The following is a 15,890-nucleotide window of genomic DNA, read 5'->3' as shown; positions in this document are numbered from 1 at the left end:
CACGGGCTCAGTCCCAGACCCACTCTCGGGAGAGAAAGAAACCCGGGACACTGCAAGTGTCAGCACCTGCAGCCTGGGTTACTCGCGGTAGGGGCTCAGGAGTGTGTGAGAGAATCAGGGTGCGGGTGTTGAAGACAGCGTACGCAGTGAAGCCAGCCAGACACAAAAGCACAAACACTACCATTCCCCTCACGTGAGACCCCTGGAGCAGCCAACCACGCCCAGGCAGAGAACGGTGGTGCCGGGGGCGGAGCGCCGGGAACACAGAGTGGGTGGCTAACGGGGCAGAGTTTCAGTTTGGGAAGATAAGTTTCTGGAGAGAGATGGTGGTGACAGTTGCACAATAACGTGAAGGTACGTAATGCCACTCAACTGTACACCTCAAAATGGTTAAGATGGGGGCCAGCCTCGTGGCCTAGCGGTTGAGTTGGACTGCTCGGCTTCGCCATCCCAGCTCAGTTCCTGGGCGCGGACCTACTCCCCTTGGCAGTGGCCATCGGTACCTGCGACTCATATACAAAATAGAGGAAGACTGGCACAGATGTTAGCTCAGGGCCAATCTTCCTCAGGAGGAAAAAAAATGGCTAAGATGGTCATTTTTATGTGATGTATGTTCTACCACAATAAAAAAATAACCAAAAAAACTCCACAAAGAATGTGTGTGGGTGAGTCAGTGAATTAGTGTGTGAGGGTGTGGACGTGAGCGAGTGAGTGTAAGTCAGTGTGAGAGTGTGACTATGAGGGTGTAAACAGGAGAGATGAGTAGGTGTGAGTGAGCGCTCAGGAGGCAGAGGCAGACACCTGGAGGGTCCTGGTCAGAGGCCAAGGTGCCCACCTGGCAGGTGCCAGCATCAGGCAGGAGAATGGGCTCAAGTCCTGAACTTCCAATGGAAGGTTGATGGGAGATGATGCATAGCTGTATGCAAAGCTTAAAGAAAAAAGAAGGAAACATCATCTATCCAGAGGACCCAAGACACACAGGCACAGCTGCTCCAACACCCCAAACGGCTCTTGCCCTAAGGTCCCCACGTTGCCACGCAGAAGGGAACAACATCCTCCCACCCTGGTGGCTGGGAAAGCACACCCCAAACTCGCTGGCAGGCAGGGTGGGACAAGCCTTGGGCTGGGCCCCTCCTGGGTGCTGGTTCTTGCCTTCCCAAATGGGAATCCTAACAACATCTCCACCCTCACCTGTGGGAAAGCCCAGCTTGCAAATTCTGACTTTCTGCAAAGAGGTGTACACAGACACCTGGGGACTAAAGAGAAAACGAAAACTGAACCAAGTGTACTGGACTGCAGCCCGTGCTCCTCACAGATCCCCCACGTTGTTCTTAAACACGAATTAATCAGAGCCCCACTCGTCAATGCCAAAGAGAAAACAAAGGAAGAGAGCGCGGGGTCCAACTAACCGTCTCTGTGCATTTCACCTGGAACACCTGTCCTGTGAGTTAAGTTCACAGCAGGTGAACAGAAGCTCGGGATTCTGAGTGACCAGGGCATGAGACAAGGCCAGCCACAGGAGCACACCCGGGGGCGTCAGACCTCCTACTGCAGGAAACAGGAAGCACTCTCCTGGAAGGAAGCAGCCAAGCCCAGGAGTAAACAAGAAGCCCGGTACCTGTGTGGGCCACATGTGCTCGACGGAGCACGGCCACCGCACACCACCAGAGGACGCCTTCCTCGTGGACCTACCCAAGGTGCACTGTAAAAGCACAGCAGTCTGAATCAAGCCTTCCCGAGCTTTCTCCCGAGGTCCAGCACGTCCCTTCCCTTGAGCGTGGGAGGTAAGGGGGGACGGGAAGGGTGGAGACCTGCCACGCATGCCCGCTGGCGCAGGGGCAGTGCAGAAAAGGGCATCTGCTGAGCATCAGGTATTCTGCTGTTTTTCCTAACAAGCACTTTTTTTTTTTAACCCGGGAGGTAAATTACTCGAGTTTAATTACAAAGCTGTCTTTTGAGGCTACATCCAATCAGCAAATTAGAGAATTTACAATCTGAAAAGACAAAGTGTTCCGAAACACCTTTTTTCAGGGAAACAGATTTTCGGTGAGGTTTATTGCACCTGCTTGCACCTTCTGCCTCTACGTAGACCTCTCCACATCCCATCTATCGCCAGGCCTGTCGGTTCCTCCCGGGCTCACTCTCCAATCTGCTCACCCTGCAGAATTCATTCCACTCCTACCTCCATTCAAATGCGCAACATCATTTTTGCTTCAAATAGTCAAGAGCCACCTGAGTGGTCTGCCTCCTCCCCGCCCCAAAATACTTCCCAGGGGCCAGGGCCTGCCTTTTAAATCCCCAGATCTGATCTGATGGCTCTGACCCACAGCTTAAACTGAAGTCCAAACTTACTGGCTTAAAGGACCTTTTGCAAACGGGCCTCCACATTCCTCTACTCTCTGCCCAACACCACTCGCTCCCTCTCACACCCAGCCACCAGGCGCCATTCCTGGGAGGAACACACTAACCTGGCGTGTGCAGGTGAGATACCTGAGGGCGGCTCTCACAGTGACTCACGCAGCACTTACAACACCCCCCACCCGCCTAGCAGAGTCCTCATGTCTGTGACACGCTCCTTTTGCCCCGTTTTCCTGAAGGGAAAGATGCAAATGCTACAGTACATAGTCCACACTCAATCCCAGCAGGATTCAGACTCCAATTAGATGCTGAGACTGGAACGCCGAACAGGGTTAGGGGGTGAGGTGCAGAATGGAGCAAGGATGGGGTGCCCCTGGCTCCAAGCCAAGGGTGCAGCCACAGCCTCCTGGTCCAGGCTCGGGGTCGGGCCTGCTGTGGTGAGCTATCCCCGTCGAGGCTGTTCCTCCAGACCCTTCCCACCTTTCTGCAGGCACCTGCTTCCCCGTACTAAATCCTTTCTGCTTAAAATAGGTAATTCCTCTGTCTACAATTGACCCCAACAGGCCTATTTAACTAGTCTTTCTCCAGCACTCAAGGGGAAATACACAGACAATGGACACCACCTGGTACAAACATGGCATCTGGCAGAATAAATACTGAGCGGACGGGCAGAACTGAATACGGAAAATGAATGGTAATAAGAACAGAAAAGCTGCTTTAGAACCCTTGACTCATAATCACTCACAGGGATACAAGATGATAAAAATCAAAGACACTACTTTTATCTGCACAAGTCCACTCCAGTTCCCCAGGAAAGCCAACCCTCCAGAAGAAAATCACCACGTTCTCAGGTGGGCAAGAAAAGCTGGCCCCGAGAGAAGCAGCTGGAACACTGTGAGAACTGTGTCTGGCTGTATGAGGACTCAGTGGTGGAGCAAGGGAGATGGGAAGAGCCAGCAGCCTGGGCCCAGCCCCCGCCGGCCGCTCTGCAGGTCCCAGGAGCCGGCAGGTGACCTCTCAAGGCTCCGTCTTCACCTCCGTCTCAGAGTGACGACACCTGTCCCCTGTCAGGCACTTTGAGAAATTTAATGGGTTCACGTGTGTGAAAGCACTGTGAAAACTCTGAAGTGGGACAAATGCCCAGACTTCTTAACGTCAGTGATCTCCTTTTTAAGGGGCAAAATCTCAGAGGGAGTCATTCACAGCAGCGAATGCTGCGGCAACTGACTGGGGCTCCACCCCCAGGTCCTAACCTTGGCTCTCCCAGCTCTCACCGTCCAGCAACCACAGAAACTCCAACTAACTGGTCACTTACAACAGGAAAGCCCTCTAAAAGTAGGACGTTTTCATCCCACTCCTGAAACAATGCTTTCTAGAGCCTCCTCAGGCCCCAAGTTACTGTGCGAGAGGGGAGAAACCTGGAAGCTTGCGTGGCCTCCTCAATGTGGCCAGTCTCTCTCCACCTTGCCAGCTGCCTCCAGCTATAAGCTTTTCTCTCTGGACACACAACAGTTAACGCATCTCCAGCACCCCCTCTTCTGCCCTTCCACTCTGCAACCTCTCCTTTTCCAGGGCAGTTGCTTCCCTTCAAGAATGACATGGGAGCTGGATTTTCATTACAAACGAAATGTTCCTCAAAGGACTTTCTCTGCACTACTGCAGGGTTAATTCACATACTGTAACAAATAAGTGGAAAGTCTAAATGTCCACGCTGATAAATGGCTGCGAGAAACTGGCCTTGAGAGACTGTCACAAACACAAATACGGAAAGTGAAGCTCTGACTCTAACTTTTGGCCAGTGCTCAAAAAATGAACACAATGGCGGGAAGCTCAACACACCCTGGACCACGCGCCATGATTAACCCAAGGGCTCCCAGACTCGTCTCCCGAGCATTTCAGACATCAAGTCACCTGTCCTGAGTGATGGGATTACAGGTGATTTTAATTTTATCTTCAAAACTGTCTGCAATAACAAGTTTTTGATAATTAAGAAAAAGACAACTTTTTTAAAAATTACTTAAGGCTGACTTACACACAATCATTTCCTGTTTCAAAACAAAGCTGGATATCCCTTTTTATATATGGCTTAGGAAGTGACCATACCAGGGCTTCCAAGTTATATAAATACACATGAACTTGCATAACTGCATTCATGGAGTCAAACCGTCCTAACCACACGTATTTCTGTAACAGACAGGGAGGCAGGAAAAAAAGTAAATGAAAATGACAGTTCAATCCCCAAGATTCAGTTGAAGTCTCATTTGAAGTATCTGCTAGCAAATGATCAGAGTCTGTGGTTCAAATTATCAAGACAGAGAATCTGATTGATTGGTCAATGCCCTGGCCAATGAAGGCTCTCCCTCTGTGCCAGGTTTCTCCCCTCATCCAATGGGCTGTGGGCCATGAAAATGGAACAAACACGGCCACCTAGCCTTCCAGGTGGGCAGCAGTGACGGTGAAGGGCCATTCTCCAGAGAAGGGAGGCCTTTAGACAGGGCAGGCAACGACACATGCCACTGCACAACTTTATCTCCCAACGGACTTCCCAAACAGCCAGCTGGGATTTGTCACACCTTCTGCTTTCCCATCTCTAACCCTTTGCTTTATGTTACTCTACACGCTGAAAGGCCATTCTTCCTCCACAAACTTCTCTAAATCCCATGTTAACCTCCAAGGATCAAACCCAGTCTTTTCAGGAAAAGACTCCAACTCCTTTAGCCAATGCTGAGCTCTCCCTTCATGGAACTCCTATTGCTGCTAATACTTACTTATTCTCTAGTCATTTGAAGGAATCTCCTCTTCCGCCAAACAGAATGCAAGGTGCTGAGGACAAAGGGCCCCAGGCACATGCTAGATATCTAGCAAGTACTGGTCTTTCCGGGAGATTCCCATTCATTTATTCATTCACCAAAAGCTTGAATTTCTACTACTGAGTGCCCATCTCAAACCTATGAGACACAGCCAATGATCAGGCACATGGCTTAGAGTGGGGCAAATCAGAAAAGAAGAGTGAGACATCACACACAGAAATGCAGGGCCGCTGACGGGCTCCCTCTGTGCCAGGCTTCTCCCTCATCCAAGGGCTGCGCTTCGTGAAAACGGAAGAGGCCAGGAAGGCGCCAAAAGTGAAAGACAACAGTGGGACCACTTTCAATGAGCAACAGCTAATAAAAATGAAAATATGTGCAGCTTCAGGTCCAGTCATTCAACTTTCAGGGTTATCCCCGTATCCTTCAAACTCTTTTGACTGTGACCCACAATGCCAAAGGGTACCTTATAATTCAGTACATTCACACATATACAGAGTTTTTATATAAACTGACACAATGGATTCACTAAACAATACTTACCATGTACAATAACACTGTAACATTCTTAATTTTTTTACTGTGGGTCATAACCCAATAAACTATTACTCACAGCTCACTAATGGGTCCTAAGCTACAATCAGAAAAACACCGTGGGGTTGGAGACACTTGTACTGCGGAGGGAGCCCTGTGGAAGCACGGCCACTGTCACCTCCTCTGTAACAGGGAGATGCCAGAAACTACCTGAGGGCTCACTGATGGGGCTGAGAATCCATGGTTCATTTATACAAAGAAACAGGGCACAGCAGTTAGAAGGAGTGATCCAGAACTATGAAATAAAAAAAGACCTCAAAAACAGTGCTTACTACAAAGAGTAACGGAGCAACCAAACATGCACATTAAAAACTCAAAAATTTAAAAAACATGTATTGCTTTTGGCTGCATGCTGTCAAAGTTCAGAAATACAAACCAGAAGGCTCATCATTAAAGTCCATCCTAGTGCCCATCTCTGGGCAGGAGAGAGAGAGGGAAGGGACTGAGAAGGGACACAGAGGGCCTCTATTCATGTTTTTGTTTTAAAAGATTTCTGGGTGAGCAGCACACAGGTGTTAGCTTGTTCTTCTGACCTTCCTGCAGGTCCAGCTATTTCAACGTAAAACTGTCTGGGTCTCATTTCGTCACCAGAGCGCAGCTGCGGAGACGCTCGTGTAACGTTGCCACGTGTCTACCCATCTCAGGTGACACTCGCAGGGCGCCTGAGTGAGCTGGTCCCAGTGCCAAGGACTGGAGACGCCCCGTGTTCCAATTCTGGGTGAGTCGGCCATCTGGGGAAAAAGCGGTGAGCAGCGAGTCTCTGACATGTCTTCTGAACATTTTCAAAGATCCCAATAATAATGGGTAAAAATGCGAAAAGATCTCAGAAAGAAAGTATTAATGGCCATTACTTTGTAACAGCACTGCCAAATTATTTTAAAAGAGTTATAGCTCTTAGTTATAATGCCCTCTACTTTTTAAATCGTTTCATTCAGGCAGGGCCAAAAAAATGAAAATAAAAACCCTAAGAAAGCAATTTTATTTTTAAAATAACAACACAAAACACCTGGGCCCCACGCCGGTCTCCGGATCAGTGGCTGCGTCACGACGGCCTGAGCGCTCAGAAGACACTGCGCGTGCACGGGTGCGCGGAATCTCCAAGAAACGCTCTGTCCTCTGAGGACTTTCTCCAGCACCCAGGGATCCTGAGCCGGCGTATTTTTCTGGGTGAGCTCCCGGGTGACAGTGACGCGCCTGGGAGAGGGCTCTGGCTCTGAAACAGCTTCCGTAACCAGGCAGTCAACATGCCCAAGGGGCGGCGCAAACGCCAGCCAGCGGATAAGCGGAGCCCAGCCTGCTGCATCACGGAACAGTCGCAGGCTTCCAGAGGGCACAGCCACCCAATCAGAAGGCGGCCTCGTCCTCCAGCACCCGACTCGGAACCCACAGAGAAAGGGAGCGGGCGCCAAAGACGCGAGCGAAGGGCCCAGCGGCTTCTCCGCAGAGCAGACTCTGCACCTCACAGGCCCAAACCAGGCTTTCTCCCGGAGTTCCGCCTCTCTCCTCCAAAGCCGCACTGTCCAACATTTGGCTTTTAAATTTAGATTAGTTACAATTAAATAAAACTCAAAATTCAGTTTGTCAGTCCCACCAGCCGTATTTCTGGTGTTCAAAAGCCAGACGTGGCCAGTGACTGCTGCAGGGCAGAGCACAGAGAACGTTTCCTCCATCACAGGGAATTCTACGACACAGCGCTGACCCAAAGCACCAATTTCATCACCACATTTTGCCTTTCGGTTTGGTTCTCAGGCTTCTACCCAGGCCCCCACCTGAGCACTACAGTGCCTGCCCCGGCTGGACGCTGGCAGGGGCTGGAGGTCTCCAGGCCATCTAAGACTTGCAAACTGCCCCCTCCCATGGCTGAGAATCACTACTAGACCATCAAACGATTCTTCAAAATTCTGAAAAAGAATGTCATTCCAATTCAAACACAAGTGCTAAGCTCCTAAGATACGAAACGAGATAAGGTAAAGGCAAGTCGCTGGGGCGACGGACCAGCCCTACTTCTCTGGGAGCTGCCTGGCCATACTGAGAGAATCACACATTTTTTGCCTGAGAATTTGAAGTCGGCAACAAAGGCGAGCTGGGTGGAATATGGCAGTCCTTCGAAGCAAGGAGATGGAAAAACAATCCCACCACCCAGCTCCAACAGCGATCGACTGAGGCGGCCTGGCTTCCGCTGAGGCCCACCCATCCACGCCCCTCTGTGCTCGTAGGTGACCGAGAACTCCGAGGAGCCTCTCGGGGCCCAGAGCAGCCGTACGTGCCCAGAGCAGAGGGCGGCCAGCGGCAGGGAGGGAGGCCTCCTGGGGGCTGTGAGGGTCCAGGCCTCATCCTGGGGGACGGTTACTAAGCCCCTCTGGGCCTCAGTTCCTTCCCCCGTAAGATGAGCGCCAACCTCCTGAGGCTGTCGAGAGGAATACAGGAAACAATCCCATGAGATGTTGAGCTCCACACCCAGCTGAGCGGAGAGCAGTAAGCGTGAGCCCTCCTGGCTGGGGCAGGGGCTGTCACTGGTACTCTATCCATGGCCCAGCGGCACCGTTTGCTCTTGGTTCTAACAGACACCCCAGCAACTTCTTCATCCCTTCTTAAAGCTAGGACAATCTGGTTTCACGGTTTCACCTTGGGAGGAAAAAAAGGAGTCCATACAAAAGAATACACATATACGATCACTACTGATGCTGTGGCTCACTATTACCTCCACTGCTATGCTTTTACTATTACTGTGACGACGACTGCTACTACTACTAGTTACTACAACTAGTTGTAAGAATAGTAACCACCATTTTTTGAGCTTCTACCCCAAGTGAAGCACCATGCCACACCCTTTATAAGTATCTCACTGAATCCTCAGTCACTTGTAATGAGATTCTGTTATTTTTTCCACTTGACAGCTGAGAAAATAGGTCCAAATAATTTAACAGATTTGCCTAAAATCACAGAGCTGAGGAAAACAAGGACTTGAACCCAGGTCTGCCTGACCGGATACCCCATGCCTTGCACCACTACACCCAGCCCAGCTAAAAGCCTCCTGGAGCTAAGAAACTAGCCCCCCAACCTCAAAAGACAAGAACTTTGTATCACATAACCTAAAAGTTAAAAACGCCAAACGAACAAGGACCCTCACTGTTTTCCAGTGGCTATTTGACCCTCTTTCAAACGTGCAGTCTACCTTCTTTACTGGGACTCCTCGATTTTCATTATCTATGATCAGCTGTTTATTCTGACGACAAGGGCCGCCCTCCCCTTGGACCCTCAAACAGTTCTTGAACTTGCAGGTGGGGCAGGAGGAGAGAGATCTTACATTTTGCCCCCTTTTTAAAAAAGCCATAAAACTGCAGCATTAAGAACCAAGGTGAGGGGGCCAGCCCCATGGCTGAGAGGTTAAGGTCATGCACTCCACTTCAGCGGCCCAGGGTTCACTGGTTCAGGTCATGGGTGTGGACCTACATGCCGCTCATCAAGCCATGCCAAGGCGGTGTCCCACATAGAAGAACTAGAATGACTTACAACTAGGATGTACACCTATGCACTGGGGCTTTGGGGAGGGGGAAAAAAAAAGAGGAAGATTGACAACAGATGTTAACTCAGGGCCAATCTTCTTCACCAAAAAGCATACCTTTAAAAAAAAAAAAAAGAGCATTAGCCACGGGGATGGTAGCCCTGGCTTCCCAGTCACAGCTTGCCTTTAAAAGAAAGAACAGAGGTGAGCCAGTCCCCTGTTTCTGGCTGGAAGATGTTCCCTCTCATTTCTTCCTTTAGAGGCAGATGTTCTTAGCAAACAGCAGGCCAATCAGATTTCAAAGAATTCCAAATTTGTGGTCTTAGCTCCACCACAGACTACGCTCAAATGAACCAGCATTTCCATCTCGAGGACTTGCCTGTGGGGATGATGCTTCACTGACTGTCACCGTGACCCCTCTGCAACGAATGGTTCTGTGCATCCTCAGGACTCTGCCCACACGACACGCAAGCCTGGTTGTCTGCAGCCCGTTTCACAGGAATTGGGGGCCCCACGCATGCACACCCAGGCTGGGGCAGGACACCCCATGAGCAGAAATTACCCTGCAACCTCTTTTCCTTCTCTCCACCCGAAACATGCACCCACTTCCATGCAACGCACAACAATGTCCAGAAGCTGGGAGGAGCATGAAGAGACAGACAGTTGCTCCCAGGATTTTGGGTTTCATGGGCCAGTAGAATTTCAGAAGCATGTAGTAGACTGATGGAGTTAAGACAACAATGACACTTAAAAGTAACCACCAAACACCACACACACACACACACACACACACACACGGCCACACTATCTTCTATCACTACCATTTCACAATGAAAAAGTTAAAAACAAAAATGTAGACAGGCCAGAGGTCCACAGTAAAAGACAGTTCTTCCAAAGGAAAAGAGAGTTAAATTTTCACGTAATGACACACACACACAGGGGAGGAGAGGCGGCACACAGACACACACAAGACCTTATTTTCCTTTCTACCTCCAGATGGAAACCCGCGCTCTGGCTGGTCCGCGCCCAGTACCGGGCACTGCAGAAGTGCTCAGCCAGCATGGACGGCCCTCCCACCTTGCCTTGCCCAGCCCGGGAACCCATCTCAGCCCAGGCTCTGCGGGCGATCCTGCTGGTCCCTCCCGGGTCCACTTTCCCAGCCAACACCCCCCAGCGCCCATCACACTCCTCCTTCCTAACCAAGCAGGAGGCCGGGGTGCCAGAGACCTCTCTGCACGTCCTGCAAATCCCAGACGGAACTTGTGCAAACTTTCTTCCTTGAGAACAAACTCTACTTCCTCCAAAACGTCCTTTGAGGGGTTCTGTCCGTGTACACACTGAGAAACGTCTAGGTTCTCGTTTACTCAGTTAAAGGAGATTTCAGGGGCACAAACAGTGTCGCCCACGTACAAACCAAGTGATGAAAAATCAGGAAGCACTTTACTATAACAGCATTAAAATTGGAACAACTCCCAGAGAAGAAATGTACATTTGTGAAAATGGGGAAATACTCTGCAAATAAAAAAAAAGTATTTCTCACATTTTAAACCAGTTACGTAAGAAAAGTCTGAGGCCCACCTAAAAGTGATTCATTTTCTGGCGAAGTGCTAGCCAGCAGTTCATAATAAAACCAAGTCCACCTTCGTAATACTGCCTTCTCCCAATGAATCAAACATTCCACGGCCAGAGGCGCAGGCATTAGTGGTGAGGGCTGAGCCCTTCTAGGTAACATGCAGTCGTGAGTGTGATGTGCTTTAGGATAGAGGATATTAGTAACTCACACCTTTACACAATTTAATTCACAGCAAAGTGCAGCCACGCCTTCCTAACAGAAAAAGCAAGACACAGAAAGCTTAGATGTGTTCACTAGCAGGATGCCCCTTGCTAATCTATGTAGGATCTGATTTTTAACTTTTTTAAAAACCAGCACTCCTGAGTCCCCTGCATTCTTTGGTAGCATTGATTAAAGGTCTGATCTCCTCTCGGCATGAGATACTCGAGGGCACAGATGCTATAAAGCATCTGGCACAGGCTGGCACAGAGCAGGTACTTAATCCATGTTCGTAAAAAGTAAGAAAAAAAGCCAAAAGGAGGATGAGTCTGATCCATTTTGCATTTCTCCCATTTATCACCACTGCAAAAGGTTTTACAGCAAGCCCACCCAGAGACTAAGGGGAGGTGGGGGAGATGCCCAAGGCTTGATTAAGAGGCAAATTCTACACAATCACCTAGATATACCCACAGCCGCTCATCTTCCCATTGAGAAGAATTTGGCTGGAACAGAATTAAGAGGAAAACAAAACGGGTCTTGCCTTCTCATCCTGGTATAACTTGTTGACGCTCTCCATCTGAAAGTTGTGGCTGGACTGGATTTTGTCAAGCTGCTCTCGTTGCTTCTCCAGCTCTCCCTGGAACTCATTCTTCTTCAGCTCCACAGCGCCTCTCTCTGCAGCCGCCCTGCGGACCCTGCCTTCCAGTTCCATGATTCGTGTCTACAAGGACAGCACAGCATAAGGGCAAGTGTCGAGCCACCTCTGGAGAGCAGTCCACCGAAGCTCCCTCAGTAAAGACAGCATCGGGGCCCAAAGCCAGCACCAAGCCTTACCCACAGTGTGCTCCCACGGCTCGATCTTGTAGGCCAGTTGTCTAGAAGCTAAAGCAGGTTTTTCTAGAGAAATGGTGCTACATGTGGAGGAATTCACTTCTCTGAGCTTCGGTGTCTCCCCTGCTTCGGTGTCTCCATGGAAACACACCTCACCCCTCAAAGGGGTTCTCTGAGGCTTAACCGAGCTAAGCAGATGAATGCCTCAGGCTTTACCTGGTGTGAGCCGGTGCTCAAAATCTCAGTTCCTTCCCCTGCTAACAGAGCACTTGACAACTCTGTACTGGACAAAATTTCTGAGAACAGATCCAGCTCCCCAACTCCAGACACCAGACCACATGTGCCCGGGGAACAGGAGCACCAGAACCCCGGGTAGCCAAGCCAGAGAGCAGGACCAAACCCGCAGACGGGACTCAGCTCCATGGCTGAGGGCCCCAGCTCCGCGTCAGAGACTGGGTTGGATCCAGCTCCCCTGGACTTCACCTCTCTGTGCCTCAGTTTGCCCGCCTATGAAATGGCAAAAGTAAAGTCCCAAACTTAAAGTCTGTGTTCAAAAGAAGATCATGTATGTAAGGTACCGCTAAAGCAGAGTTATCTGACACTTGTTAAAACGGTAAGGGAAACTTTATTCAAGACTTCTCCAACAGGGGTCAGGACTGTGGCTGCTGGGAGAGGAATTGTGCTCAGCTCTGAAGACGGCAAAGGCAGGATTTACAGCCAAAGAGCGGAGTGCGGGGCCCAGTGGGGGCAGAGTATTAGGAGGAGACATGGAGGGTAGGGGATTCTTGCTAAACTGGCCTCACAGGATCCTTGCTGAAGGCCAAGGGCTTAGACTCCAAGCATGAGGGATGAGGAGCTTGATCAGGTATCAGGGGTGGGGGATGACTTGGCAGGATTCCCTGCTAAGCTCAGCTGGGCAGGCCACACACAACCTGGGGGCCAAGACGGAGGCCTGGTCGAGAGGAGGGCTCAGAGAAGCCTGAGTTTGGTCAAGGAGGGCCTTTGTCACTGCCCAGCACGGTGCCTGACCCACAGCAGGCAACAATAGATAGGAAAGCTAAAATTATCATTAAGTGATGATGATAAAGATTGCTACCTCTGAAAACATTTCTCACACCCATTATCCAAATACGTTTACACCACTGCTCTTTGGTATCTAGTGTGAACTGGAGGACCAGAAAGGACTGTGGTCAGAGGACGTAAGCAAGCTGTCTTCCCAGAACCGGCCCAAATGGCTCGGCTGAAAATTAACTGACATGACAAGCCAAGAGGGATGTTCTGGCGCAGTCTAAGAAGGCATGGGGGGTCCTTTCCCAGCCAAGAGCAGAGGTGGTGTGGAGCGTCAGGCCTGGGGCTGCGGCGGGATCTGCACACCCCTGAACCCGCATTACAGCGTCGCACACCACTGAGCAAGGTGCCTCATGACAAGTGACAAATCCCTCGGGCCCGCCACCCAGCAACATCACATACTCCATGACATCCACAAAGACAAGACAAACAGAACACCTGGAGATCCACGCTCCGGGAGCTGGCGATCCAGTAGTTGAAGCCCAGGACAATGATACAGGCCACCAGGGCAGCCAGCACAAGGGGCGGCGACTTCATGCTCCGACGCCCGTTGCCCAGTCCCCTCATCTCAAAGGCAGGGCTGAGGAGCTGCCAAAAGAAAACAAATACGTAAGCCTCAACGCCAGCCTTACCATGCCCAAAGCAGGCCACAGCCGCCACCACAGCCACAGAGAGGCGGCCTGCCCCCAGGCACGAGGAGCATTTCCTCCTGGAATCGTGAAGCTGGCCCTGAGGAAGAACGGTGGGCTGCAGTGGTGCGCGCCCCGACCAGGCGGCCGGCCGGCTCCCCGGACAGGCTCCTGGAGCGCAGGCAGGAGAGCACTTCTCGCACGCGTCAGCCTCCTCCTGCCTCCCCGCAAGGTCTGAGAATTACTTATCGGTCAACAGCAAGAACAAACATTAAGTGCTTCCATGTCATATTAAAGACAATCCGTTTCTCCTTATTAGCCAGAGGGCTTTGTGATTTCATTCCTAACAAGGGACGGTTTTGCCCTTTGACAGAATTAGTAATGACACCTAATTAACGTGTCTCCTGAGCAAAGCAGGAAGTCATCCTGGAGGAGTGTGGCCTCGTACTGTGAGCTACCACAGCGCTCGCTGCTCAGACAGGGCCCAGCAGCAGTAACAAGGACTGGCCCTGGCTTCCTGTGCCACCTGCCCCCTCCTGTCAGAGCCTGGATCAGTGTGGGCACAGCGCAGAATGGCACACAGCACGGCGAGTAGGCAGAGACTTCGAGAGCTGCAGAGCGCCAAGCTGCTTAAAAGAAACACAAACGCAGCTCACACGAAAGGAGCTGCTATCAGTTCCATTCACAGGCTTCAAGCCAAACCAGGCCTGGCTGGATACCAGCACTGGTCACTAAGGCCAAGGAAGTGGACTCTTCCACACGGCTCTGCTGAGCCAGATAAAAGAGGACCTGACCAGAGGGAGGGCAGCGCACACAATCAACGCTGTCCGTGCAATCAGCAGGCTCACAACACACACGCTTTCCTGCCAGGTGCGGCCAGCAGTGGGAGAGGCAGGAGAGAGCGCCAGGGACGCACCTTCCAGGCAAAGTTCCTGAGAACCTGTAAGAGCTGACAGAGCTCTCACCCCACGTACGGCAGTCCTGTCAAAGTGTGTCCCGGGAGACGGCTTCTTTCTCAGCAGCCGGTACTAGGGTGGCAGCCGAGAGGGGCATCAACAAGCAACCTGGTGAATCACCTACAGTAAAGGCCACCAGAATTCCTACGTATGGAACAGACGGCGGAATCCAGCCTCCGCTGGCGCCTTCCTCACCAGCTTCTGGTCACTCAGGATAAAACAGGAAAACAATGTTTCAAATTCAATTATTAGTTGATATCAGCAGGCACTGTACATACTAAAGGAGAGGAATGCTCAGAAATAATAAACTTCTGGAAGATTCTATAGGTCCACTAAAAAAGTGTCTGCACTGCTTTATCATATGTGATTTTGATTGCAAAAGTCTTTTTTATTCTTTTAAACTTTTTTTTCAAATACAAAAGTACAAATACAACTAGGGAGAAAAACCACACAGAGTACACAGAAGTGTAAAATTAGAAGTCCCCCTCTTCTCTCTCCAAAGCCCGCCTCCTCCTCCAGCGGCTGGCAACCCTCGCAGGGCATCAGAACCACCTGGGACATCTTCCTGGAACACCGACACGTGAACCCCACTCCTCCTCCTATTCAGTGGGTTTAGGACAGCCCCCAGACATTGGTATTTTTAATCTCCCCAGGTGATTCTAATGTGCAGCCACGCTTCTAGACGTCATTCTCCATGTTCATGCATGCATATACAAGCATCGATACATATATTTTAATCCAAACAAGATCATGCATAGTGTTCTGTAATGTAACCTCTCAATAATATGTCTTGTCACCCTTTTCCTAGCAGCACAGTATGGTTTAGTCCATTCTCTTGAAAGGCCTGAATAGGGCATCACTGTTTGCCAGGATTTACTTAATCTCCCAGAGGGCCTTTCGAGGTTTTCAAGGCTTATTTCCAACAATGCTGCCACAAACACTCTCACATATCCACACCTGTGTTTGCAAATGCTTATCCAGGGGTACCATCCCTTATCCACAATTCTGAAATCCAAAATAGTTTTTAAAACCCAAAGAGATTTTTAAAAACTCATCCAGGAACAAGACCTGGCCCGACCTCAGACCAAGGTCTGATCAGAACTCACCTGAAGCTACCTAGTCTCTATCTTTCCCCCTCATGTGAATATTCACACATTTTGCTGCAGAAAGATACGTGTTTGATTACGGGCGCTGCCGCAGATCCCCCCGGGGCTGTCACATAATGTATAATAAATGCATTTTATTCTCTTCTGAATTCTGAACAAATTCTGAATTCCAAATACCTCTGGCCCCAAGGGTTTGGGACGGGAGGGGGAACCAGCAGGGAGCCGCCTGCCTGTGAGGCACCGACGGAGAGCTTCAAGTACAGGG

General features: G+C 50.4%; 1 protein-coding gene across 3 annotated transcripts in view; it reads right to left on the bottom strand.

Moving 5' to 3' along the window:
* Positions 1-15,890, bottom strand: part of GOLM1 (golgi membrane protein 1) — a 54,131-nt gene that overhangs the window by 29,827 nt on the left and 8,414 nt on the right. For all 3 annotated transcript variants that reach the window (XM_023627122.2, XM_001495638.7, XM_014735382.3), the window contains exons 2-3: positions 13,373-13,522; positions 11,577-11,756 (exon numbers count right to left, since the gene is read on the bottom strand). In XM_023627122.2, the coding sequence (XP_023482890.2) occupies positions 11,577-11,756; positions 13,373-13,501 (309 nt within the window). In that variant the 5' untranslated portion in view covers positions 13,502-13,522. The remainder of the gene's footprint in view (positions 1-11,576; positions 11,757-13,372; positions 13,523-15,890) is intronic.

The sequence above is a fragment of the Equus caballus genome, chromosome 23 (genome assembly GCF_041296265.1).
Source record: "Equus caballus isolate H_3958 breed thoroughbred chromosome 23, TB-T2T, whole genome shotgun sequence".
Taxonomy (NCBI): domain Eukaryota; kingdom Metazoa; phylum Chordata; class Mammalia; order Perissodactyla; family Equidae; genus Equus; species Equus caballus.
The sequence above is the reverse complement of the archived record's forward strand: the minus strand, read 5'-3'. Positions and strand labels throughout refer to the sequence as shown.